The following is a 26,346-nucleotide window of genomic DNA, read 5'->3' on the forward strand; positions in this document are numbered from 1 at the left end:
CTCTCCCACCCCTGCCAGCTGCCCCCCCTCCCCGTAGCCCCCACAGGCCCTTGGGAGGGGCACAGCGAGAGGAGGGATGACCCCACATTTGTGCTGCTGGTGTGAGCTCATCTCCAGGCCCTGGGCCCCATGACAACATGTAACATGGAGGGTAGTCAGAGGGAAGAGGGAGACCCTAGTGGGGGCAGTAGATGGGGTGCGGGCAGGGTGTAAGGCACATTGTAAAGATAGCTACCAGCCCAGCCACACTTTCGCCAGCTGCTCACTTCCCATCGTCAGGGAGAATCACAATTATGAAACCAATGAAACACTTCCCTCGGAGCAGCTGGGCTGGTAGCTATTTTCACGGGTGGAGTGTATCACATCAAGGGAATCGCTTATCTCAGCAGGTAGAAGAAAGGAATATCTTGGTGAAGATTATCCTGCCAAGCCAGGAGAGCCCGTCCTCAGGGACCACAGACTTGCGGTGGATGTGGGGAGACCCAAGGCCGGGCAGGGTGATGCCAAGACACTGAGAGCTTTTCCTCTGTGGTGGCCGAGGGCTGCAGGCCCCGCCAGGCTGAGCCTGGGTAGGTAGGACCAGAGCAGGGCACATGGGGCCAGTCTTCTCCTAGGGGGCCAGGCTGCTGGGAAGAAGTGGGCCCGTGTGGGTGGGAGATGGGCAGCTGTCATGGCCAGGCACCTACTGACATCATCACGGGGTAAGGGGCCTTGGAGAGAAATGGCCAACAGGCCTGAAGGCAGCAGGGGCCTGGGCCGGGGAAGCAGGCCGGTACCATGTGGGCACCCACTACCGGCCCCAAGGATCCCACCCAAAAGGGGGAATGTGGCGTGTCAGGGGGGAGAAGCCTCATCTCTCACCCGCATGAGGGTTGGCCTCTGAGCACAGGGAAGATGGTGATCCTTAGTCACAGAGCAGGAGGGGGCCTGGATGGGGCCGGCTGATGGGGAGGAGGGGGAGGCCAGGCGGCCCTGAGAGAGCAGGGGAGGGCGGGGCGGGGCAGGGGGAGGGCTGGGCCCCCTCCCATCCAGATGAGCAGAACAGCAAGAGCAGCAGGGCCGCCGGGGAGGGCAGGGGTGGCGGCGCCTCGTTCCCGCCGGCCTGGCACTCACGGGGCCTCGCTGGGCCTGATCTCGTTGCCTTTGTTGACGCAAAAGGGCCGGTACTGTGACTGCGGGGGAAACAGGAGTCGTTAGGGAGGTCGGAGGGCACTCGAGCTCACCAGCCAGATGCCCAGCCCCTAACCTCCGCCAGGAAGCAGCAGTGGTCTGAACCCCAATAATTCTAGGGGCCTGTGGCCTAACCCACAAGCTCCACCTACCCTGGGATGGGAGTTGGGCCCCAGTATTATCAGAGTCTCTGGGTTCACATCCTAATTAGAATTCACTCCGTCAGTCGTCAGTCGACTGGTGAGCTTGAACGTCAGCCTGGTCAACCGGTCTCTCCACTCCCAGGAAGCCCCACCCAGCACCAGCGTAGCTCCCGTTACTACGGTGTTCTCTACTCTACGGAGCTGGTATGAGGGCTTTCCATAGATGGACTCAATGAATTTTCACAACTACCCAATGAAGTGGGTTACTCTTATCATGCCCATTTTATACATGAACAAGCCAAGGCACAGAGAGGCTAAGCAACTTGCCCAAGGTCACCCAGCTGGCAAGCAGAGGAGCTGGGACTCGAGACCCAGCAACCTGGCTCCAGAGCCCAAGCCCCAGCCCCACCCGTGTCAAGGCACCTCTTCTGAGTCTCAAGACTTGGTCTCTGCTCTCTCTGCATAATTCTCCCTGACAGAAGGGGTGCAGAGAGGGCAAACCGCCGCCCCAGCCCAACACCTACTGGGAGCCTCCCATCCCAGACCTTCCGCCTCTCTCATCCCGGAACTCTCAGGGATTCAGGGCGCATCTCTCAGGACAGAGCCAGCGACAACTTTCTTGCCAGCCTGTGTATTATATCCCACAGCAATTTCACAAAATCAGCACTCCCTCCTCTTCCCAATCACTTCAGCAGGGCCCTGAGAAATCGCCCTCCAGCCTGCAGGGAAGAGCACGTTGTAGCGGCTGCTTGCCCCTGTGAGCACCCTTGGCCCCCAGAGGGCCTCCAGAAGTGGCTTTGCCCTTGAGCTGGGTCAGAGCCTGGGCCCGCCTCACACCCCAATGACCCCAGTACAGGAGACCCCAAGGGTGATCCCAGCCCCTGCCCTGGCCCTGCCTGCCTGGAAACCTGTATCTACAGTAGCTGCTTGCCCACATCTGGTCCACAGCAGGACTGGGGGCCTGTGGAATGCGGGGGCTGAGGGAACTTAGCTCAGGCCTTGGTTAAAACACTTATTAAACAACGGAAGAGATGGAGACCCAGCGCGGGGAAAGACACAGTCAAAGTTACTCAGTGGCAGAGCAGGGCCTGGACCAGGTCTCCTAATCCCCAGGTGCCAGCCTGGACCCCAAAGGAGTCAGTAAGGCAAAGTGAATAGACCCAAAATGGCTGAAGCCTCTCTCACAGGAAGGCTGGTCAATCAAATAGATCACAGGTCAGTGAATGGTGCTGTCTTGTCAAGAGTCCAGGGTGGTAGGCGGGCACAAAGAGAGCACCTGGGCAGGGTGCTCCCTGCGCACACACACACCCATCCCCTGCCCCGTTCCCTCCCTGGCTCAGGGTCACAGCACGTGAAAGTTGGAAGAGCTATGAAAGCATCCAGGCCATCTGCCTTATGTTACAGATGGGGAGACTGAGGCACAGGGGAAGAATGACTTGCGTGGCAAGCTGGTGAGAGGACTGGGGCCAGGCCAGCCTCTTCCTACACTAGCACCTGCCTCCATTCCCCGAGTGCTGGGTGCCAGTGGGGGACCCCAGAACCCTGCCCTGCCAGGCATCCCAAGGCGATGATAGCCGTCTCTGCTGGGATCAGAGCTCTGGGAGGGAGGGAGAGGAGTGGGAGGGAGGAGAAGGACCGAGTCCAGGGAGAGAAAGCTTCCTTTTCCTCTCCATATCTGCTCTGTGCAGCCCTGCTGTTGCGGTGGGCCTGGACCTGGCTCAGATTACACACACCATCACTTAGCTCCATCGCCAGCAAACTAAAGACTCTCTCCAATTAAACCAGCCCCCGTCACTCTTTGCGACCTGAAGCAAATCACCTCTCCATGCTCTGACCTCCAAATGCAAAGACAGAAGGGAGCCGGGGGCTCCAGCCCCTGGGCCCAGCAGATGCCACCCCCCTCCCAAGGCAGCAGGGCCTGGCACGGGCCTTGGAGGAGAGCGTGCGGGGAAGTGAAAGCACAGCATATGAAGGACAGCCCCTGATCGCTGAGGTCTCGGGCAGGGCTCAGGCATGTCGGGTCTACAGGTACTAGAGTCCAACCCCATCTCAGCACCGCATTATAGAGTCCCAGAGAGGTCTCTGACTCACTTAGGACCCCACAGTCAGCAGGTGGCTGGACCCCAAGACCACGCTTCCTCTCGTGCTGCTCTTTGATGCCCCAGCTCAGGGTCATTAGCTATCGAACCCTAAATATATCTATTCCTAACTTTGCAGCCTCTGCCTTACCCATGCTATCAGCCCAAAGGCTTCCATGCTGTCAGAGCTGGCCCCCAGGGAAGCGAGACTCACCTCTGGGATGCCCGTCCCCTGGACTCAGCATTTTGGCCATCATTCAACAAGCATAGGCAGCAAACAACCATTTGCACATAAAAAATCCTGGGCTGCCCACTTTACAGATTAGAAAACCGAGGCCCAAAAAGTATATCTTTACCCAGGCCCCCTGCCCATTAGCCCTGGGTCTTTCTTTACTACCCTTTGCTGTACGCAGGTATTCAGGCCACTGCCACCTCCATCCCATGGCCCAGAGACGTCACTATCCTCCCACAGGCCCTGCCCAGCTGCTCCTGGGAGCCCCATTCCGTGCCCATTCTGCACACGCTCGTGCCTAGGCAGGCTCTCCTCACTCACCAGATAATTCTGCTTGCTGGATTTCCAAGTCTGGGGCTGGGCCTTGGGGCTCTGGCTCCTGAGGAGGGAAGGATAGCCTGTGGAGACAAGAGGCTCTGGTCAGAGGGAGCATGGGCTGGCGGTCAGGGACTCAGGGCCAGAGCAGCACAGACGCCACCTCCAAAGTGACTGCCAAGCTCCATCCAGCCCATGACCAAGCGCAGCCAGCCCTGAGGGGGCGTGTAGGATCCAGGAGGGCTGCAATGGCGAATCCTGAGGAGGTGGGCCAAGGGGAGGGGCACCAAGGCAGACAGGAGGAGGAGCAACGGGCCAGGTGGGCTGGGCCAGGCGGCAGGGGAGGGTCACCCCACATGCAGGTCAGGATCACACCACTTGCTGGGATTTCCCCCACCCACCCTGAAGGCTCACCCCACAGACCCCTCCCCTCCCCAAAGCCCAGGGAAGCCACGCTATGAGCACGACCTGCCAGGATTTCCACCATTAGGCACTCATCCCAATTCCCCCCCGCCCCCGCCGACTGTGTGCACCAGGCTCCCCACGTATTGGCTGCACGCGTGCTGGGCGCTGTGCTGGGACTCGCATAGGTCTTCCCTGTTCCTGTTGCCCTGAGCTGCACAGCTAATAATCAATGGTCAGAATTAGAACCCAGGTTTGCTGGACTCCAAAACCCATCCTCGCGTTCTGTCTGCCTAGCTTGGCTCCCCCTTCCCTGCTTCACACGCAGGAGGCTGGGGCCCAGAGAGGGGCAGCCACGTGGCTGCGGTCCAGGGTTAAAACAGCGAGCCCAAGGGGGCCTGGAGCACATGGGCGTCATCTGGGCCTGGGGTCCTCGAGGCGCTGGCCCGGGGCAGCGCTGCCCAAGCCCACCTCCTCACCCCTCCCCCTCAGCCCAGCGGGTCTGTAAGGAGCTCCAGTCCACAGACCTGTGAAAAGTGCTCTCAGTGTCAGCCCTCAGCCTGCAGGGACTGGCGGTGGTGCCTGGCAAGGAACAGGCTGTGCCCCGGCCATGGAGGAGCTCAAGAAATAAACAGGGTCTGTCCTTCGCAGGGGAAGGCTGGAGCCCTGGGCAGGCTGGCCTGCTCAAAGGCGGATGAGCTGGTCAGGCCCAGAAACCACGTGTAGCACTGCCAGGCTGCCGGCAAGGCCGGCCCTTCCCTGGGTTGGCAAGGGTGTGGAAACAGAGCAGAGAACCCGGCTTTCTCCCTGCATCTGGGGATGGGGGCAGCCTTGGAAAGAGAGGGTTCCTCAGGTCCTGAGTGGGAGGTTGAGAGGGGGGAATTCAGGTCTCACTTCTCAGTTCCCAGAAAGAAAATCCCAAGTCAGCCATGAGGGAAGTGGGGACGGGGATGCGGCAGGGCTGTGGTCCAGGAGACCAGCCTGTATAGCAGGCAGCATCAGGGGCAGGTGGGCTAGGGATGGCAGGGGGCGCGGGGCATGCATCCTCTTCTAGGGGGCTCTGGGGAGGAGGGACCAGGATACCCTAGAAGTGGCAGAGAGCCCCACAGGGTGTCCCATTTGCCCTGCTGTGGGAGGGAAAAGGTGGGGGGTGGTGTAAAACAGGCGGGTACCAGGATGATATTTAAACAGCCCACTGCCATCCAGTGGTTTGGAAAACTCTGTGGTAGCCTGTCCCAAGGTGGTGAACTGATAGGGGACTTTTCCAGTGCCTGCCGGGAGAGAGAGCCATTAGCACTGGTCCCAGGAGGGGCCAGAGGGTGTCACACGTCCCACGGGCAGGGCCGCTCTCAAAGCCCTCACTCAGTCCTCCCTGGCAGCCTGAGTGTACTCCCTGCCTCCCCCCGCCCCAGAGTAGGAGGGGTCAGTCCTCCCTGGCAGGCAGCTCCTGCCCAGAACCCCCATACAGGCCATTCCCAGCAGATCTGGGGAGCTGATCTGCATGAAGGTGACGACAGGTGTCCCGAGGTCCTGGTGGTTTTGAGGAGAGGCTCTCCTAGGACAAGGCCTTCGCCTGGGGAGACTGCAGGCCAACGGGGAGACGCTAGGGAGCGTGAGAGCTCCAAATCACACCTAAGGGTGGCCGTCTTCCCTGCCGGGTGGCCTTTGATCCACGCTTGACCAGACAGCAGGGATGATCTGTTGCAAGCCAGACAGGCCAAAGCGAGTCCCAGAACTCCCCAGGCCTGGGAGTCCTGCAGGCTGGGACCCTCTAGTCATATCTCCTTGCTGGTGGATCCAAGAATCCCAGCCCTGGGTATAGGCTGGGATCCAGCCCGGAAGGGAATGCTGGATGATAAAGCCACCATCCGAGGCCACTGCCTGGAGGTCCGCCTGCCCCTTTCCCACCCGCTCCGCCTGAGCTCACCCAACCTGCTTATCCTGTCTCCCAGGCCAGAGGTCTCCAAGCCAGAAGGCAGACAGGCCTGCTCCCACCTCAGCCCACCACAGCTGCCCCATGCACCTTTCAGAAGAGATGGGAGGGCCGCGGGCCCCACTGTGAGCTGGGGCCTGGCTCAGGCCTGCCCCTCAGGGTGACCCCATCCCCAGGGGACAGGAGGCATCGGCTGCTCAGCCTTGTCAAAGAGCTCTCGGGGGCAGAATCAGACTTGGGAGGCCTTAGAGATCCTCTCATCTGCCTCCCCCAGCAGGGACGCGGCAGGACTCTGGTTCCACGGGCTGCTCACAGGTGCTGTGTGGTCACAGGGTTCTGGAGGCAACCAAGGCTGGGAGTCACTGGGTGACTGAGTTAAAGAAACTTTCCGCAGTAGGAAGATCCGGTGCCTGATGGAAGCACCCTGGGGATGTCTGGCATGGGGGGTGTAGAGGGTGTCGTGTGTCCGCACCTCCCTGACACCAAGGCCTGTATCATAGCACATCCTGAGGGACTGGCGTGTGGTGGCCCAGCCCTCCTGACAGCAGAGACGTGGAGGCAGGGCTCTGATCCTTACAAGGTAAGAGCTTGTGAGTAGAGTCCAAGGCACTCTGGATGGGGCGGGCTCACCTTTCAGGGAGAAGGAAGAGCTGCCTTGCACAGCAGGGAGGTCATCGGAGCTCTGGACGGGGGAGGAGTATTCCCAGGCCCGGGAGGTGTAGTTACCTGGTGGGGAAAGGAAGAGGCATCAGCCCTGGACAGCTTGGCATGGGGGACGGAGGCCGGGACGTGGCCATTTCTGTGAATCTCTCCAGCCCCTGCACGTCTCCAGCCAGGATACTGCTGGGCCCTCGTCACACTTCTGGCCAATCCTTCCTGCCATCAAGTTGTCCTTCTCAACTATCAAGCGTTGTCTGGTCTTTTCGCTACCTAACAGCCCACTGCCCTCAGATTAAGGTACAAAGTCCTTAGCACAGCCCTCAGCTCTTTCATGAGGCCCTCCCCGCTCCCCACGGTCTCCACTTTCTGCCTTCGCCTGGAGTTGGGCCTCCATCACTCAACGTTCCAACCAGGCTGCACTCTGAGCTCTTGACACACACCAGGCTCTCGCTTGCCCCAGGCTCTTTGCACAGACCAGATCCTCCGCCTAGAATAGCCCACCTTCTCCCCCACCTGAATGCTTAGCAAATTCAGGGGTCAGCTTCCGTGTCACCTCCCCCAGGTCTGCTTGTGTCTCAGCCCCATGCCCCGTATCGCATTGTAACTCCACGTTTAATGGTCCACGTCCCCCACTGGGCTCTGAGGGGGCAGGTGGGAGGCCCATCTGGCCCAGCATCACACCCAGTGCCTGGCACCCAGCCTGCTTCCTGGAAGGTGCTCATTGTACAGCTGATGGATGGTTGAATGAGTAAAGGAGCAAATAAATACAAACACAGGCTAAAACTTGGAGGCGGAAGCAGCTGATACAAGTCCTGAAATTCTGTTTGTCAGGTTGAACAGGCTGCAAGTGTCCATTTGCAGGTGGACAGAAAAGAGGCCGTGGGGACGGTGTGGCAGGGACAACAGGGGCACTGCGAGGGCCTTCAAGAGCCCCTGTGGGCAGCGCACCCTCTCAGCAGCCCAGAGCGTGGGGGACCCCCCCTGGGTTGAGCTCACTCCGCAGCGGAGCCCACCAGCCCTGGCGATTTTCTCCTGCTCCTGCCTGCGGGGTGGAGCCGGGTCAGCGGTCGCATGGGGTTGGGGCGGGTGGCCTGCCCCGTCGTGGACCCCCTCCCACAGGGACCTCGGGCAGACTCTGCAGCAAGGCCCTCACTGAGTACGCCTGCCAAGGCTCCAAGGGGCCATCCGCCTCGCCCTTTCCTTCGCCCGTTCATTGGTCCCCTCTTCCTCTCATTCAACAAATGTTTGCTGAGCCCCGCCTTCTTCTGGACCCTGGGGTCGCAGCGGGGAACAGGGCAGACCCAGCGTCTGCCCTCACGGAGCTCACAGTCTCCTGTGCTTGGTGGTGAACCCTGTCCTGCACCTAGAGGCCTGGGCACAGCCCTGCCCACGGTGCCCCTGACCTTCCAGATCTCCGGGGGCCTCGTCCTCACTACCGAGCCCCGACTCCCTTCCACGTCTCTTCAGACGTCCCGGTGCTGTGTCCGAGGGGGGCTCTAGCAGAGCTGGCCCGGTCCCCTCCCCCCCACCACATGTGGCACCCCCCCCCCGCAGGAGCCCCCAGAAGCTGGGCTCATCGAAGGTCGGCCCTGCCCTCGGCGCAGCGGTGCCTTCAGCTCTGTGGGCAGAGGGGACCCTGCGCTCAGCAGCTCTCCCTGGGGAAGCCGTGTCTCCACCCCCATCCCACCCCTCCCGGGTCTTAAGGACGAGTCGCCCACACACCTCCCTGGCAACAACACCTCCTGGGTTTCCAGGGATGGCCCATTTCATAGCATGCCTGACTTCTCGTTTCCGGCTCCCCTAGTCTGTCTTAACCACTGCATGACTTTCCGAACCAGGAGCACACAAATCAGGAGAGGTCCTCTGTGGTCCCCTGCCCCGACATCCACTGAGGGAAGTCCCCACACCTAACCCCGGGGTTCACTTCCCCCGACTCAGACTTCAGGGAGAAGATCCTACGCACTCAGGGATTTCCAGGGATGCCGAGGTGCCCGGCTGCCTTTCCTCGGCCTGACGACGTCACACACACGCGTACACACGCACACACACGCCCGTACACGCGCATACATGCGCACACGCCCTCAGCCCACTAGGACCCCTCGTCACCCCTCTCTGGGTCCCCAACCCCACATTCACCTCACGTGGGGAGCCCAGGCCCCCTGCCCATGAGCCAGCCCACAGCCCCTCCTGTGTGGCTCCCACACAGGCCCTGCCCACCCCCCAGCTGAGCCACCTCCTACCTTTGGTACCATACAGGTTGTTGAAGGTCTTGTCCTTGGAGAGGCGGCTGGGGGACACCGGCTGGTACGACGTCCTCGACCCACCTGTGAAGCACACGAGGAGGGGCTGTCATCACAGAAAGGGGGACCTGGCTCAGTCGGGGGCCTGTGGCTCTGACCTGAGGGGTGTACTGCAGGATTCCTTGCCCCCACACAGCGGCCTCTGCCTGTGCCAGGGCCTGTTCCCCCACCAAGACAGCTCCCTTGGGTCTAGGATAAGGTGACCACGTAAGTCACCCTTCCAATCAGAATGGTTCTGAGCGTGAAAGTGTGCTATGAACAGTTATGCTGAGAGTACCAGGTGTAAACCTGGAGAGTCCTAGATGTATGGTTGCCCTAATTAGGGGCTTTGAGGGTCACCAGAGCCTTCCTGAGCCAGGCCCTGTGTGACTGAGACCCCAGAGGCTGGGAAATGGGGTGCCCATGAGGAAGTTGGGCCACGGCCACCGTGGGGCAGAGGTGTAGGGCCCTTGACCGAATGAGGGTGGCCACCTGCAGGGCCTGATGAGCTTGTGCCAAAAATACCTCCCCCACTACAGGGATGCTTTCCCCAGGGGTGAGCTCTACATGGCACAGGTGTTTCCCTCCCTCCCCCATTCGGGCTCCACACGGTCTTGGGAGGAAGGCAGACAGAACGGGCTCCACACGCGGCTGCTTCACAGACGCAGACAACGCGTCCCCAACGTGCGTCTGCATGGGTCAGAGTCCTCCATCGGCTTCTGCCCTCCCGCCTAACCAGCCCCACTCCCGTTCTGGCCGAGCACCAGCTGGTCCTTCTCTAAACCCGCATCCCTGCAGTCCATCCCTCTCGCCCTGCGCCCTCTGTCCATCACAGCCACGTCCTCTCTACCGAGCCCCTGACCCCTCTTGCAGGGAGCCTGGAAACTAATCTCTCCTGGAAGTCTCACTGCCCAGTCCCACTGCCCCAAAGCTCCCAGACTCAGGCCACTCTCCCTTGGTGGCCTTGCTTCCTGATCTCCTTGCTGACTCCCTTGGCCCCTCCCCTGCCTCTACCCTGAGCCCGGGGCTCCCAGATTTCCTCCCTCCGGTCCCCAGTGCAGGGGCAGAGACACTGGAGGAACCTGTTTCTTCTCCCTACAGATGTCACAGCCTGACTCACGGTAACAGAGTTGGAAGCTCTCCTAACAGCTGAGTCCAAGCTCCTTCTTTTCAGATGAGGATACTGAGTGGGCAGTGACCAGCCCAAGGTCACCAGGCCTGGGCTCTCGGGTGACATCTGGGCGGGTCCATGCTCTTTCCTCAATCCCCCATTATTGCTCCGCTCCCCTCCGCCTTCTACAGAGCAGGCCAGCCAAGCAGGGGCCAGTCGGGGGACTTGATACCACCCCAGGGTCTGATCCTCAGAAGCTGGGGAGCCAGAAGGGTCTGGGTCAGGGCCAGTAATGCTGGAATGAGGCTGGTTAACGCAGCTCACCCTCTCACAGGACTAGACCCAAAGGAGAGCGCCCCGGGGGAGGGAAGCGAGCAGGACCCGCCGGGCCCGGGCCCCCACCAGGAACGTAGGTCCGGGTACTCAGGTCCAGCTTCCTTGCCGGAAGTCCAGGTGTTGTTTTCAAGTTGGGTGGGGCGGCCAAGGTTCCTCTCTGCTGAGCTCATCTCCCCTGGGCCCCTCCCACCGGGTCGGTGTGTGTGCGCACGTCTGAGGCATGTGGATTAGTGCCCAGGGCCTCGAGGCTCCCCGCTCCAGGCCCTGGCGTCTTCCCCACGTCTCCTTTCTCCCCCTTCTCTGCACACCCTCTCCTGTCCTGACCCCGGCCCCTCACAACACACACACATGCACACACCCCTATGTCCACCGGGCACACCCACCCTTACGTCACGGGCATCGCTATGGCTTGTTGCTGGTGCCAAAGAATGTGATGGGCTACCACAGGGCAAGGACAGCCAGGCGCTGGTCTCTACCCACGCCCAGCTGGGCTGCCGCCCCTCAGGCAGCGCCTCGCCAGGGCCTGGGAAGGAGGGCTGAGGGGCTGGCATGCGTGGGGCGGGGGGGGGGTGAGGAATTTAAAAGCGCAGCCGTCAGTCCCCCTTCCTGGACAAGCGGGATGGCTCTGGAGAAGCCGGCCCTCCCTCAGGACCACAGAAACCTCAGCAGAAGCAAAACCCAGCTCAGCCCGGTGGATGGGAGTGGCTGAGGCCAGCAGCCAGGAGCCCCTCCGGAAGGAAAGAGAAGGAGGGTGTGGGCTGGAGGCGCGGGGGTGGGAGGGGTGGGCACAGGGCAGGGAAGCTGAGGGGCAGGTGCCAGACGGAGGGCGAGAGGAGGTGCTGCTACTTACACTGGGAACCAGGTAGGCACCAGGACCTTCCCAGGCCTGTCCGCGAGGGTCACTCCCCAGGGGAACCTGGCTGCGTCTCTCCTGGACCATCCCCTCAGCGGAGGATCTGCTCCCTTCCCTTACCCTTGGATGCGAGGTACATGGAGTACTTCTTCACGGTGTCTGGAGCACCCCAGTCGCTGGTGTAGCTGTTATTGTAGCTGTTCACGTAGCGCTGGTCACCCCCTGGGAAGCAGAGAGGTCGGGTCAGCAGAGGGGCAGGTGGGGGGGGATGAACTCAGCCACTGAGGGTGTCGCCGAGGCAGCCTATAGCCCCTCTGTCCCAGGGAGAGGCGAGGTCCCCAACCATGGAGAAGGGGGCTCCCTGCCCAGCATCCCCTCCGGCCCTGAGCTCCTAGGGGGCGAGAGAGGGTCTGTGTGGTGGGCCATCCACCCTCCCTGGGACTGGCCCCCGTGAGGAAGACGTGTGCAAGGCGCTTTGCAGTTTCCAAGGTGCTACTGAGTTTCATCTCTTGTTTGATGTGTGCGTCAAGCCCTGGGCTGATATGAAGATGCCCAGGTGACAGATGAGGAAACCTAGGCTCAGGAGGCGAGTGAAGCCACTGCCCCCTGTCACATGGCCAATAAGGGCAGACGTGGGGCTCGAGCCTTCACCCCTGTCTCCTGGCTCTGTCTCAGCCGCTGCTGGCAGCCCAGGAAGGAGATGGAATGAAGTCCCAGCACTGGCCTCCATGGCCAGGGATCCAGCTGCGGAGCCGTGCAGGGGAGAGTGAGCTACTCAGGAGGGGCGGCTAACTCTAGCTGACTCCCCCCGACACCCACCGGCAGAGCCCCTTGAACCCAAACAAATCTGTAGCTCCAAGTTTGCCTTTCCCCAGCTGCCCTCTGCCCCCATCCGTTCTCCCGCTACTTCCCCATCTCCTACATTCCCTCTGCCCTTCCGTCTCCCTCTCTCCCGGGCAAGAGGAGGAGTGAGGATGCTCATCCCATCGCCATCACGTGTGCCAAGCAGGGTCCCGGCGCGCAGTAGGCGCTTCACAGCAAACAGAAACCCTTCTTGATGTTGGCCCCGCCCCGTCCCCACCAAGCCCAGGATGAAGACGCTCCGGTGCGTCTCAGACCCCACACCTTTGATGGTGGGCATTGAGTCCCTGGTCTGTCCAGTGGGCAGACTGCAATCAAGGGAGAGAAGACGGTCCCTCCAGGGTCTGACTCACCAGCCACCCACGCCCCACCTCCTACAGCCAGACACACTCGCAAGCACACAGCAGTGCCAAAACGCCAACAGGGAGGCCCGGGGCCCCAGGCACAGGTGCAGGGCTGCTGACATCAGTAGCACCCATCCTCTCCTGGCAGCCGCTTCCCGGCACACCTTGGACAGGGCACAGGGCCCCACTTGCACAGAGGCCATGGCCAGCACTATCATGACCTAGAAATGGCACAGTGGGCACCCCAACCCACTTGGGGCTGTCCTCATCGGTCCGACCAGACCTCAGCGGAGGGGCTCCTGTACCAGGTGTGTACCCCAGGGCTCATGACCGTCACACTCCCAGCTCCTCTGCACAGCCACCAGCAGCAGCTGCTTCTCAGATGAAAGGACACCGGGTGGAGGTGTTGAACAGCGGAGCGTGAAACCCAGCTCGCCCCCTGCTTAGCCGTGTGCCCCTTGAAAAGCTTCTTCTCTAAGCCTCAGCCTTCTCATCTGTGACGTGCAATTCATCCCACAGGGAGACTAAGATAATGTAAGGGAGGTGTTCACACAAAGCCAGCGTCCAGGGAGCACCCAATCGCTGTGAGCCGTCCCCTCAGGATGGTCGCCATGGTCATTAGGAGGATTTCAGGACCCAGGTGCCACTTGAAGCCCAGTGATGGTCTTGCTGAAATGGCTTATCTGTCCTCAGGTGTGACTGAATGTCCCTCACATCTCACAGGGACACTATGCAACATCACCATCCCCAAGACATACAGACGCTGCCCCCTGAGTCCCAGCCCTTCTGCGCACTATCACCCCCTTCTCATCCCCCAAAGAATCACACGCTCCCTTCGGAGACCAAAGACCAGGGTCGCTGCCTTCGGGGTGCTGGGGCTAGAAGTCATTAGTTAGGCTGCAACCTCAAGGCCTGGGCCACTGGGTGGGGCTTGCGGAAAGTGTCCAGCTTCAGGCCCTAAAGGGACTGGGCTGGGACTGGTGGAAAAGCACTTAGTGGGGCAGTTTCTCATGTTAGGACGCTGTGAGGTGATTCAGTCGCCTCTGCAGAGGACAGAGTGATTCAGTAGAGAAGCTGACTTCAGGGGAGCTGGTGAGTCACCGAGACACCCTGTGCCCAACCATCTCCAGCCGGGCCACCAGGCCAAGTGCACCTCTGGGCTCAACACTGCTGAGCACGGCCATGGTGACAGGCAAGTTCTCCCTCCAAGCACACATGCAGTTCTAGGTCATGTGCACTGGAACCTGCAAAGCCACCAGGTTGGAGTCTGGCCCTTACCAGCTGCAGCATCTCCACAGCTGCTGGATTGGGTCTGCCAAGCAGACGCAGAGCTGAATGAAACCAATCCCTGAGTTTGATGGACAACCCACAGAGAGGACATTTGTGCAGCCAGTGCCTGGGATGCTTCCTGCCCTGGAGGCCCCTTGTAAATAGCTGCACAACTGTGGCAGCAACTTCAAGGGAGGGGGGTGTCATCCCTGAATCCTAGTCCAAACACCCTTAAGTGGGATGGGGGGTTGGGAACAGTGAGGGGCCAGCTGGCTCGATGTCGGCCTGCCCCAGGCAGCAGGAACTGACCTGGGAGGAAACACCCATGGCCTTGGGGCCTGCCCACAAGAGGGGACTCACCATTCTCCATGTGGTTCCTCTCGATGAAGTTATGGCTCAGGTCCCCCTTGCACATCTTCTCAACGTGACGCATGCATACATTAAGCAGGTCGTCCTTGAAGTTGCTCAGCGACTGCCCCAGGCCCTCCCCCTCCAATAGAACATGGTAGGTGGGCAGGGGCGGGGGGAGGGAGTAACTGCTCATCAAGGCACCAAATTCCTACCAGGAAAGGAAAGAAGCCATTAACTTTCTGGGTCTTTGGGAGCTATGGGGACCTTTCTCTGCACGGGGCTTTCATGGTCCAGCTGGAAGACTCAGCACAGGAGGCAGAGGAGCTGGGTTCCAGATCTAGCTCTGCTACTAACTAGTCCCACTTTTTCCCACTAGGCACTTGTTTCTTATTCTTCTGTAAAATGAAAGGGTTCAACTAAAATCCACTAGATGCTAATATCCCTAATGGCACTAGCACCGAGACCTGTGACTCCGTGGTTCCCGTCACCTCATAGGGGTTTATGGGTGTGACACAAGCTGTGAAGTCTTTGGGCGTGAAAGCACCAAAGAAAAGCAAGGAATTCCGAGTGAACGGGTCGGTCACGGTGGCTTCTCTCCCTGCACATGCCCACTCACTGCCTCTACACTTTGGCTCTTCTCACCTCCCTTCGCTCTCACTGGAGAATCCCTTCATCTCAAATCCTAATGGGCCTTCAAGACCCAGTTCAAATTCCACGGCCTCCACAAAGCTGTCTCCAGCCTGTTTGCCCATCCCAGAGCTTCCACAGGCTCTTATCTCCTGAACCATAGGCTTTATCACTTAATTACACTCTCTTCTATATTGTTCTCTAATTGTACGTGTCTTATCTTCCCAGCCAGATTGCAGCTCCTTGAGGGCAATAACCATGTCTTATACCTTTCTATTCTCCACAGCACCTAACAGAGTACTGGGCATGCAGTACCCAACACAGTCTAGCCGGTGGAAGGATGGATGGAGGAACTGACAGACAGACAAGATGAAGGATAACAAATATGCAGCGCTCATATGTCACACACCCCCATACCCAGTGCAGGCATCACTAATCGATCACAGAACGGTTTCCTACTGAGCCTGGAGCACTATTTGTACTTATCAATTGAAGTTGGGACAAAGTGATATTTGTGTGCCATCTTTAAAGTAGGTAAGGAAATGGCTTGGATGGAAAAATTAAATAGACAGATGGAATGGAGCTTAGAGGGATGAATGGATGGATAGATGGATGGATGATGGATGGTGGATAGATGGATGGATGGACAGATGGACACTGGATGAGGGTCTGGGGGAGTGGATAGAAGGAGTGAGGGACTGAATGACAGAGGAGCTGCTTGTCACCTGCAGAAACAGCACCGAGTCGCTGATGTTGTGGAGCTGCTCCCTGGTCTGCTTGTCGTCCTGCAGCACCTTGGCCCTCTCATCCAGAGCATCCACGATCACCTCCACTTGGTCTGCAGCGTCCTGCTCCCGCTGCTCCAGGGCAGCCTTCACTTCCTCCTTTTGCTTCTCCAGGTCCTGCATCAGGTCTCGGAAGTTCTGCTCCAGGGCGGCCTTCTCATTGGTGGTGAAGCTCTGCGTCCAGAGTGAGGGGAGAGAGGAAGGACGGTTTCAGTAATTAGAAATCTCCCTAGAGGGTGCATCTTCAGGTCCCCAACATAGAGTCAGGGCACTTCTACTGCCCTGACCCTGCAAGCCCGTTCAACCAAGAATATCATTCAAAGGCATCACCGAGGGATGCCGTCTCTTGATAGAGATGGCCAGGGTTTTTTTTAACAGCCCACTTTTCCCTATCTATCAGCAGCTCCTCCCCCTTGGTGGGTTGACATGAATCATCATTCTACCCTTGGGTAACTCCATGGGCCCAGAAGTTCCCAGATGAGTCAGGGTGTGTCCACTGAAACTTCAACCAGACCCAAACATCATTCAGAAAGTGAATTAATGAGCTGTTTATGCAGCCAGGGTCAAGAGTCAGCGATTTCAGGTTGTAGTTTACAAGCATTCAAACCATGGCAGACATACATCTAGCCACACTGACACAAGTAAAGGGAAAATAGCACGCATTTGGTGGCTGGGTAGCCTGCTGGGCAGAACAGACATCGGTGGACATTGGAGGCCACACTGGAGGACAAGTTGGTCCAGGGTCTTTATTTGCTGGGATGATGTAAAATGAGCATTAGGTGCTGGGCAACATGGATGCCTGGCCCACACTTAGACGGGGGCAAGAGAACCCAGAAGAAACGAGTGTGGGTTGTAACTGTGGGCCTGAGACCTCGAGCTGGAGCACAGGCCCACCTCTTCCGGGCAGCACAGGTTGGGGAGAGCCCTGGGGGTGGCTTACCTTGATGCGGTCCTTCTCCTTCTGCCACTTATCAGCTTCATCTTCGATCTCGATGATCTTGAGCTGCAGCTGCTCCTTTTGCAGTGACAGCTCTGTCTGCAGGGAAGGAGCCGGGGTTGGAGGAGAAGTCAGGGGAAGAGGTGGAAGAGATCCAGAGAGTCAAGGAGTGGGCCCACCCAGGGGGCAAACTCGAGCAGGGTCCACCACTCAGCCCTTCCGCCGTTTATTCAGCAAACACTCATCAGGCCGTCGGATATGCCAGGCACAACAGCAGTCACCGAGGATCCAGCAACAAGACAAACGCCATCTCATTGTAAACTCAGGGCCCTGGGGCTGGGCAGCCCAGCCATGTCTTCATAAGGTTGACCCTCTGCCAGGCCTTCCACCCAACGTGAGCAGGAAGGAAGCTCATTTATGGGGTTCCCACTCCTTTCAATGGATCTGGGGCCATCAGGGAGCAGCTTAGGGGAGAAAGGGGACGCAGCCCAGCTCAGCAGAGCCCAGCCCAGGGAGTGTCCCGTGGCAGTAACAGTGTGCAGCATTTCTATGATATGACGTGAGGCTTGTGTTGCAAGCAGGAGCCTGGGTTGCCGCCAGCGGGGACTGTCTGGGCAGGCACAGCTATAAACCTGTTTATGGGAAAGGGAGTGCCGTCTGCAGTTTGGGCAAGATCGAGACTTTATTCAGGGTCCCTGGGGGAGGAGAGAGGCCAGCAAGTGAGGCAGTGAGGGTGGATGGGATAAGAGAAGGAGAGGTTCTAGGCACCCCTGCTCAGGAAGAGAACATGGGCTGGCAGGGTCTGGGGTGGGTTGGGAAGAGGATCTATCAGGAATGAGCTGGAACATGAGCTCTGATGGATACGGAAAGTATGGGTAATAGTTTCCTTCCAGCGGAGGAATGTCCTTCTCTGAAAAGCAGCTACAACAGAGACAAAAGTGGAGGCGTGAAGCTAAGGTCAATCCAGGTCAGCCACCTATGGTTGGCTGGTTCTTTGGTTCTGTGGGTTCCCCACTAGTGCTCCCAAAGCACCCGCCAGCTTGGAAGACAGGTGGGTGATCTCCACCTGAAGGCAGGAAGACCAAGCCATCTGAGAACACCCCGGAGCGCTCACCGTGGGTCTCCCCACCACACTGGGTTTTGAACACAGAGTCCCACCCATTTCCAGCCATCTCCTTGAGGAAGCACAAGAAGAGCCAACACGTGGAAGCCACAAACCACCAGGAACGTGAGCTCTCTTGGCAAGAAGTCCTGAGCAGCTGGGAGCACACGTCACAGCTCCTGGATACTCTCCCAGGCCAGGGGGCTGCTGGTGGGTCCCAGTGCAGACACCCAGGGAAGTGGATGGATGGAGGAGAGAGTGTCCTGGCTTTCTTGAAAAAGTGCCCAGAGGGCCGAGAAGCTGGTGGAGAAGGTGGGAAGGCCTAGAGCAGGAGGTGCAGAGCCCCCAGCCAGACAGCCCGGGATTCCAACCCCGCCCGCTCTGCCCACACCCCTGGGCTCCCCAGGCCAGAGACTCTAAGTTCTTCTCAGAAAGCATGTGCCTCACGAGCTACGTGCTGGAAATCTCACAACACGGAAAATGCCGTCGCCAGGGATGGAAAACGTTTAAGCGGAGGAGTAGACGCGGATGAAGATGAGGGTTTGGCCTGGTCTCTGGACAAAGGCTGGGAGAAGCCAGCTGTCAATAGACACAGCGGTGGGAGGTTGGAGAGTCAAGGGACCCAGACCCCACGTGGGCAGCGGAGACTCTGCGGGGGCAGAGCCGAGAGCCCCGAACTCCGAGGTTGGCGGAGCCGGTGGCCTGGAGGGTTCCTGAGAAGCCTGGGACTGGTAGGTGGGTCTGAGTTGTGAGGAAGAAGCCTAAAGGCCAGACAGTGGGTCTGTGCTGGGCAACTTTCCCGTCCCTGGAGAGTCCCTCACCCCCAGCAAGCAAGGCCCCACGGGGATGGGACGCCGGAAGCCGCCTCCCCCCGCAGCTGAGATGTCCTCACCAGCTCAGCGATAGAGCGGCTGGCGTTGGGGCTTCTCACCTGACCTCTGCACCCAGCACAAGGAAAGCAGAGAACAAAAGTACATTCACTCCCACCCCCAGGTCTGGGGGGCCGGGGGGCAGGCGCAGGGCAGTTCTTCCATGAAATGAGCCTGGGGGATCCAGGAGGGAGCCCACCCAGAGCCCAGGACTGGGGCTCCAAGGCTTTGAATCCAGTTACCACCACCTCTAGGCAGGTGGCCTTCACAAGTTACCAAACTTGGTGCCCCGGTGACTCCATTTTTCGTGGAGGTAGTATGAAGGCTATCTCCCAACCAGGTGTGGGATGAACTGGGACCAGGCAGGTGAGGCTCTCAGAGAGCACCTGGCACAGAGAAAGCGCTGATGAGTGGTCCCATCCCCACTGCTGGGTGGGGCACCTTCCATGGACCGGGACCCGAGCTCGGAGAGGAGAGGACAGGGTGGCGGGCAGGCCCACAGGGCACGGGTAAGTGAGGGGAGTGGGCAGGGGCAAGCGGTGTGGATGGAGTGTGCCGTTGTGCTGGGGCCCAGGGGTGGTGCGTACACAGTCGGGATACAGAGTGAATCGTCCGGGGGTGAGGGGAGGGAGGTCAAGACATCGGGCTGCAGATGCAAAGTAGAGGCTTAGATGGTGGGGAACTGAAGATTGGAGGATACTGGGGAAAGCGGAAAGGAGGTGGGATAAAGGGGGTGGTGCAGGCAGGCTAAGCCCCTGCGCGAGGGGAGAAGGTTTGCCTAGAGAAGGTGAAGGTAAGGAACCAGCAGAGTGAGCAGAGGTGCTCGGGGGACCTGCTGGCAGCTGTGGGGCATGGGGCACTAAGGTGAGGAAAGGTCTTACCCGCAGAGCACAGACTCCTTGGCCAAGAGGGAGGAAGAGGCACTGAGTACAGAGGAGGGAGAGTCCAGGGGCTCTAGAACAATGAAGGGCCTCGGCCAAGGGTAGCGGGAGTCAGCCCCTGGGGTCCATCCTGAGCAAGAGAGGCAGGGAAGAGGGAGGCTAGCGGGCGGTGCACAGAGGAGAGCCAGAGGTGTCGGCCAGTGACCTGGGAGGGCCGGAGGGAGAGGCAGCCGATCTGGAAACAGGCGAGAGAAGGGTCAAAAGCGGAGCCGCCCTGTCTGCAGCAGTGGGCGGAAATATCAGTCAGGGCGGAGGAGAAACTAGTCTACTGGTTTCTTTGGGGCACCAGGGAAGTCAACATCAGCTGGGAGGGGGCCTTGCAAGGCCAGACTTGCAGGGCACCAGGGACCTTGGGCTGGGAACTCTGCTACTAGAAAGGTCTGCTCTCACCTCTGGGATGAGTGCTACCCTGTCAGGAGAAGAGGGTTTGGGGTGAGACCTCTGGGGATATGTCCAGCATCTGTTTAGCCCTTGGCCATTTTTCCCTGCTGGCAGGGTTACACAAAAGCCAGAAAAGGCAGGATATAGGAAACAATAAAACATAGGAAGGCTCCAAAATCCTGGGTTCTCCTGCAACCTTAGAAGGAAGGACCCTAACTGCTTTACTGAGCATCTACTATGTGCCCGCATTTCTCCTTTCATCTGCAAAAGCCTCCTGGGGAGGCAAGCCGCGTTATCCCCATTTTACAGATGCAGAAACCGAGGCCCAGAAACATTGAGGAGCTTGCCTGAGTTCTCGCAGCGAGGCAGTGGGAAGACCACGACACAGCAACAGGACTCAGCTCTGTTACATGGCCTCAACCTCTGGGCTATTCTCTGTACCTTCCAGGACATCATCCGTGCCCTTCACCCCTGCCCAAGCTCCCCCACCTCACGGACGGGGCAATTCATCAATTCTGCCTCTTTTCCTCTCCTCCCCACACCCTCCCCATCACCCCCTGAGGCCCCACTTTCTCCTTCTTTCCCTCCTCCCTTGAAATCTGATTAAATCTCCTGATGTCTGACAGGGCCTCAGCTCCCCTCAGCTCCACCCCTGTCTACACCTCCCTCCCGACTTCCTCCTTCTCCCCAGCTCACTCCCTACACCCTGCCCAGGCCTGTCCCTAAATGCCTGCTTTGTTCCCTTCTCCCACACTCCTCCATGGCGACTGCCTCTCGCTCGGTTGCCTGGGATGGGCCCGTGTAAGCCACACAGTCTTGAAATCCTTCCGGCCTTGGGGGGAGCAGAAGGGTGGCCAGTGGCTGGTGGTGTCTCGGCCCGGACAGACGGGACCTTCAGGTGCAGACTCACCTGAGCACTCACCTGGACAGGTGCCGGCGCTGCCCCCAGAGAAGAGGAGACGGGGCCCTGAGGGATCCTCCCCTGGTCTGAATTAACCACACAGGCCGTTGGCTGTGACATTTGCCAGATGAGCCAGTTAATTGCCAAATTGGTACTTTCAGACAAATGGTGATTCTATGGATAAGAATCTGAAATGCTGGAGAGATCTCCCCATTTCCACACAGATGTCAAACAGCCCAGCATTACTCTGCTTAGCTGGGGCACACCGTTCCTTCTGCTTCCTTGGGTGTCAGGATGGGGCAGGGGCAAGACGGGGTGGGAAGAGCATCACCCAGACTGTCTCCAGACTAGCATCGGGCCCTTGACATGTTACCCCACCTCCCAGGCCTCGGTTTCTTTCTGGTAAAACTGGACTAGATTCCTGATTTCCAACCTGACTACGTATTCGAATCCCTGAGGGTAACTTAAAAGTACAGATCCCAGGCCCTGACCCCCTGAATCAGAACCTCCCAGGTGACCCCAAGGAGCCACTGCCACCCCCCATAAAAGCAACATTTAAAATGGTGGCAAGAAAACAGGCTGGGCTACGGCCACAGTGAATCTGAGTCCCAGCTCTGCCGCCTCCCAGTGCTGTAACGTCGGGTAAGATTCTTGGCATCTTTGAGCCCATTTCTTCACCTATAAAATAGACGCAGTTACTCCCACCCCGTGGGACCATCGTCAGAACTAACCGTGTAAAGGCTCAGGCTAGCGCCTGGCACATAGATGTACTCCATAAAGACAGGGGTGTCTTCTGCCTGCTTCCCTGGCACTCTCCTTCCCTGCCTCCTGTCTCTGTACCTCTTTTTATTTTGTCCTTTCCTCCCCAGCACCCACAGAGTTCATCCCACCTCCTGTCTCACCCACCCTGTCCCAGAGCAGAAGCTTTCCCCTAGGATCTCTGGGGAGGATGGTCCCAGCACCTGCCACTGCACCCTAGGCCTTTCGCCTGGCTCATCCTCCCAAACCCCGGTCATGGCTGTCCACCCAAAGAGCCCCAAAAGCCCAGACCAGCACAGCTCCCAAAACTCAATGAGCAGCGACTGCCCATGCCCAGCAGCCCGGCAGTTCAGCCTTCAAGGAAGAATTGGGCAATGAGGCCAGAAGCAAAGCCACAGGCCACGGTGACAGAGGGGAACCGAGCCAAATGATGGCGTCAGGAGAACGACCGAGGCACGGAATCTGAGCCGCGCTGACGAGCTAGGACCTCGCCCTCCAGAGCAATGCTTGGCCTGAGCACTCCTCCCGGCGCCTTGCCAGGCTGCCAACCCAGAGCCCAAGAGGCCCCACGACAGGCAGGCCGCCCTGCCGCACGCAGCATGGCCAGGAATCCTCCCCCCTGACCCGGTGCGGCAGAGGCACTCGGGATAGGCAGAAGGGCGGGCCACGAGACACAGGAAAGGATGTTATGTACATCTCATCAGTCTAATGCAGCCTGGGAAATGCCCAGAGGCAGAGGGGTGGACCACAGGACATCTGTGCACCGTCCTTGTGACATTCGGAGTGGAACTGGAGACCTTCTGATCTTGGGTCAGCAGAGGAAGGATTGTCATGCTGTTACACCAAGCGGCCTTTCTCCAGCCCTACCTCTGCTCGGAGTCTGTAGCGAGATCTGAGGCCCAAGAGATGAGCACCGCAGCCCTGGGTGTTGTCTACACTTTTGTGCAAGTAACCAAGATAGCTCTGCGATCACCTCACCTGGGCCTCACCAACCAGGCTGCAGAACAGGTTCTGGACGGGGCTCCTTGCAAAAAGCTGTGTGGGGCCCTAATGTTTGAGTCTGCAGGGGCTGCCTCCAAAGGATGCCAGGACTGACACGCCAGTCCACTTTGATCTGTCAACCCGTCTAACACTGCTCTGTGCCAACATCCCTCACGTCTGACATTCCAGCTGAGCCAGACCGGGACAAAGTACCCCACTCCAGCTCCATCTCCACTCAGCAGCTCGGCACCACCACCCCTGCCTACCTACACTGCTGGTGCGCGCACACACACACACACACACACACACAGTCTGAAGCTCCCACCCCTAAAGTCACTCCAGTGAATCAGACATTTTCCCCTGAGTCCCTGTAATCCCATCCCCCTCAAAGGAACCCTAACCCTTCCCCTAAGTTGCTCCCCAACATTGGTTGAGGACTCAGGGAACTTCTTCCTCAAACAGTGAGCTTGGACAGGTCTCTTCCTTTCTCTGGGCCTGTGTCCCCATGCAAGGTGGACTGACAAGATTGCTAACGCTGCAGTCTGACGTTCTGTCCTCTGCAAGTTGATGTTTACTTACAGCCACTGCTGTGTAACTGGGGGGATGCGCCCCAGACTGGTTTGTGCGTCTGAGCTCTGCCTCTTGACCTACATCATGAGCCTTCAAGGGTGAGAGCTGTGTCTTTGAGTCCTGTCCCAGTACTAGAACATGAAGTCCTAGTCCCAGGTGCCACAAGAGAAAACTGCCCAAGACCGTCCTGTCCTCCAGGGGCACTCAGGCTTTTCTTAAGTGGAGATACCCTTGTTTCAGATGAAATTTGGGGCCAAACCTATAGATAAATAAGCGCATGCACTGCTTGCACTGGGGGTGGGAACAGGGGTCCCCTGACTTCTTGGCACCAATTAGCCCCCCGCCTCATCCCTGATGCCTCAAAGACATTCCCAAGAAGCCTAGGGCTCCAGGGGTCATTTGAAAACTTCCAATCTAGTCCAATGCCCTAGTTTCACATGAAGGGAAACCAAGCCTGAGAGAATGGAAGGGACTTGTCCACCATCTCACAGCTGGTTAGAGGCAAAAACCAGGACTAGAAGTCAGGTCTCCTAAAACACAGCCTGGGGCTCTGCAATTTCCTGGTTGCGGGGGCTGAGGGTGATTGGCCCTCGTTCTGTTTCGATCTCCTAGATGAGGTCCTGGAGGCGGGGACCATGGCCCCTGCCCCATCTCCATCTCCCTATCTGAAGCTTGAAGCCAGACTGGGGTCAGGGAGTTAGGGAAACTGGGGTCACCTTTTTCCTGGGCCAAATGAGGCTTCTGCAAATGATCTTCGAGTCTCTTCTCATCTCTGACTCATCCTTCCTGCCCAGGGGTGTGGGTAGGAGAGAGTAACCTACAGACTTCCGGTTAGCAAGGCTGGGCCCAGAGGGTGTCCTGTGCTGTCCCGTTCTGCAGGGTGCAGAAAGTCAGGTGCCCTGCCTTGACCACTGGCTGGAGACCGGCCATGTCACAGAGCTGTGTGGCCGCGGGGGCACCAGCCCAGCATCTGTGGAGTCAGGAGCGGCAGCCACAGCTGAGCCTTTGGTCCAGCGCACCCTCTCCAGGTGTAAGGTGTCCACGTTCACAGGCTTCCACACGCCCCCGCTCCTCCCCACAGGAGCACATGCGGGATCACGTACACAGAACACGAACACACTTAATGTATCACATATACAGTCATATGCAAACATCCACATATGACTATAACACACCCCTCCCCCCCCACTCCAACCCTCACCAAGAGTGTCCACCTACAGGCAGAGGTACGTCCACATATAACCACACACACAAAGCACACGGGGCCCAGCGGAGGGAAGGATAAAGGAGGCCACTGGGAGAGTCAAGAGACTGGCTGGGGGATCAGATAGAACAAGAAGCAGCCACTGGACTGCAAAAGCCAACTCTGAAGCTAGAAAAAAAGGGCCTTGAAGCGGTCCTCAAATTCCCTTCTCCTCACCCATGACTCATCCCAGGAGCCAGCCCTGCTCAGGTGGGAAGAATTCTCTCTCCCTTAAGTAAAAGAGAAAGAAAGAAAAGAAAAGAAAGGAAGGAGGGAGGGAGGGAGGGAGGGAAGGAAGGAAGGAAGGAAGGAAGGAAGGAAGGAAGGAAGGAAGAAAGAAAGAAGGAAAAGACCCAGCTAGACACAGAGCCCAGGACTGCGTGCTGATTCCCTAACCTGACTTGAATTTATCCTATGACCTTGGCCAAGCCCCGCATCTTTGCTGAGCCCCCATTTGCTCATCTAGGAGATGCCTGGTCTCCTGAGGCCTTGGAGGATTAGGGAACCGTCTCTGACGCCCAGCCTGGGGGCGGGAGGGGAAAGAACTGTTTTCTGAAAGGACAAGGGACAGCAAGAGACTTGAGCCCCAGACCCTGGGAACCCCCAGTGGAGAAGATGAGGTGGGAGGACGCGTTGAGGGAGGAGAGACTGGAGGGGCCCGCTGTTACCTCCTTCTCGGCTTTGGCCTCTTCCACGGTCACGGTGCTGTGGTTCTTGTGCTCCTGGAACATGCAGAGGTAGCAGATGCAGGTCTGGTCCGTCTGGCAGAAGAGTTCCATGGTCTTGCCATGCAGGGGGCACTTGCGGGCCTCGAAGTCCCGGATGGGCTCGAGCAGCTGGTGGTCACGGAAGGCAGCGCCCTCCAGGTGGGGCTTGAGGTGCAGCTCGCAGAAGGAGGCCTGGCACACCAGGCAGGACTTGACGGCCTTCTGCTTGTTGCCGATGCACGAGTCGCACAGGACCTCCTCGGAGCCCAACTTGGAGTGCAGGAGGGTGCTCGAGGCGGCCCGGGGGGAGATGTTCTGCTGGAGGTCCCCGGGCTCCATGACGGCCACCGTGGGCTTGCGGGGCTCCGAGAAGATGGGCCTGCGCGGCTCCCCCTTCTCAGCAAAGGTGACAGGTGGCTTCTTGGTGGCCCCCAGCTGGAGCCTGGCGTAGGGGGACATCTTGCCTTCTCCAGAGTCCATGCTGAAGTAGTTGGAGCCCTTGTCATCCACAGACTCAACAAACTGGATGATGGCGCCTCGCCCCTTGTTGCCCAAGAACAGGGAGCCCTTTCCCTCGCCTGGCTTCAGGGAGCCACCTAGGCTCTTGCCCTCGGCCGCTTCCCTGCCATGGCCGTTGGTGATCCTGGCCTCTTTGCCTTCGGCCTTGGCCCCAGTCTCCAGGCTGCCTTTGGGGCCCAGCAAGCTGCGGGCACCCCTGGCTTCCGGGCTGGCCCCACTGCTCCTGGAGGCATCTGTAGCTTCCATCGTGGGCTGCCTGGCTGGTCTGTGTCGGGCTCGCTGGAGGTGCGATGGGTGACCTCTCACGCGGCGTCTTGGCAGGAGTGGGACAGGCAGCCGCAGAGCCCGAGACACACCTACGGGGAGAGGGGAGAAGGAGTGGAGAGGAGGGGCCGCAGGCGAGCCTGACTCAGCGGTCCGGGCCCGGAGAGGCAGGCAGCTCCCAGAGCCAGCAGAGCAGCTAATTACACAGGGGGCCACACCCTACACGTTCATACCTAGCCTGCTTTTTTAAATAAGTGCTTTTTCTCTCCCCCAGTTTAACTATTTTCCACGGCTCAGCAACAAGTCGGGCTGCTTCCTCCTGACTCACTTTCTTCTCATCAGGAAATGGGAGCCTCTGTCCTCACAGGTTTCACTGAGGTGAGCAGTCCCCGGGACAAAAGGCGAGGTGCCCGCGAGGCCCAC

The 26,346-nt window shown here is 58.9% G+C and overlaps 1 protein-coding gene across 1 annotated transcript; it reads right to left on the reverse strand.

The window, feature by feature from the left end:
- TRIM29 (tripartite motif containing 29) lies at nucleotides 1-26,018 on the reverse strand. Its single transcript, XM_060160600.1, has 9 exons — nucleotides 25,102-26,018; nucleotides 16,690-16,785; nucleotides 15,690-15,923; nucleotides 14,347-14,545; nucleotides 11,633-11,734; nucleotides 9,174-9,257; nucleotides 6,904-6,999; nucleotides 3,945-4,021; nucleotides 1-1,172 (listed from the first exon to the last, which is right to left on the reverse strand). Exons 1-9 carry the CDS (start codon nucleotides 25,903-25,905, stop codon nucleotides 1,110-1,112), a joined length of 1,755 nt encoding a protein of 584 aa, XP_060016583.1. The 5' UTR covers nucleotides 25,906-26,018; the 3' UTR covers nucleotides 1-1,109.
- Between the last annotated feature and the right edge of the window lie 328 nt (nucleotides 26,019-26,346).

This window comes from Lagenorhynchus albirostris, chromosome 9 (assembly GCF_949774975.1).
Source record: "Lagenorhynchus albirostris chromosome 9, mLagAlb1.1, whole genome shotgun sequence".
Taxonomy (NCBI): Eukaryota; Metazoa; Chordata; class Mammalia; order Artiodactyla; family Delphinidae; genus Lagenorhynchus; species Lagenorhynchus albirostris.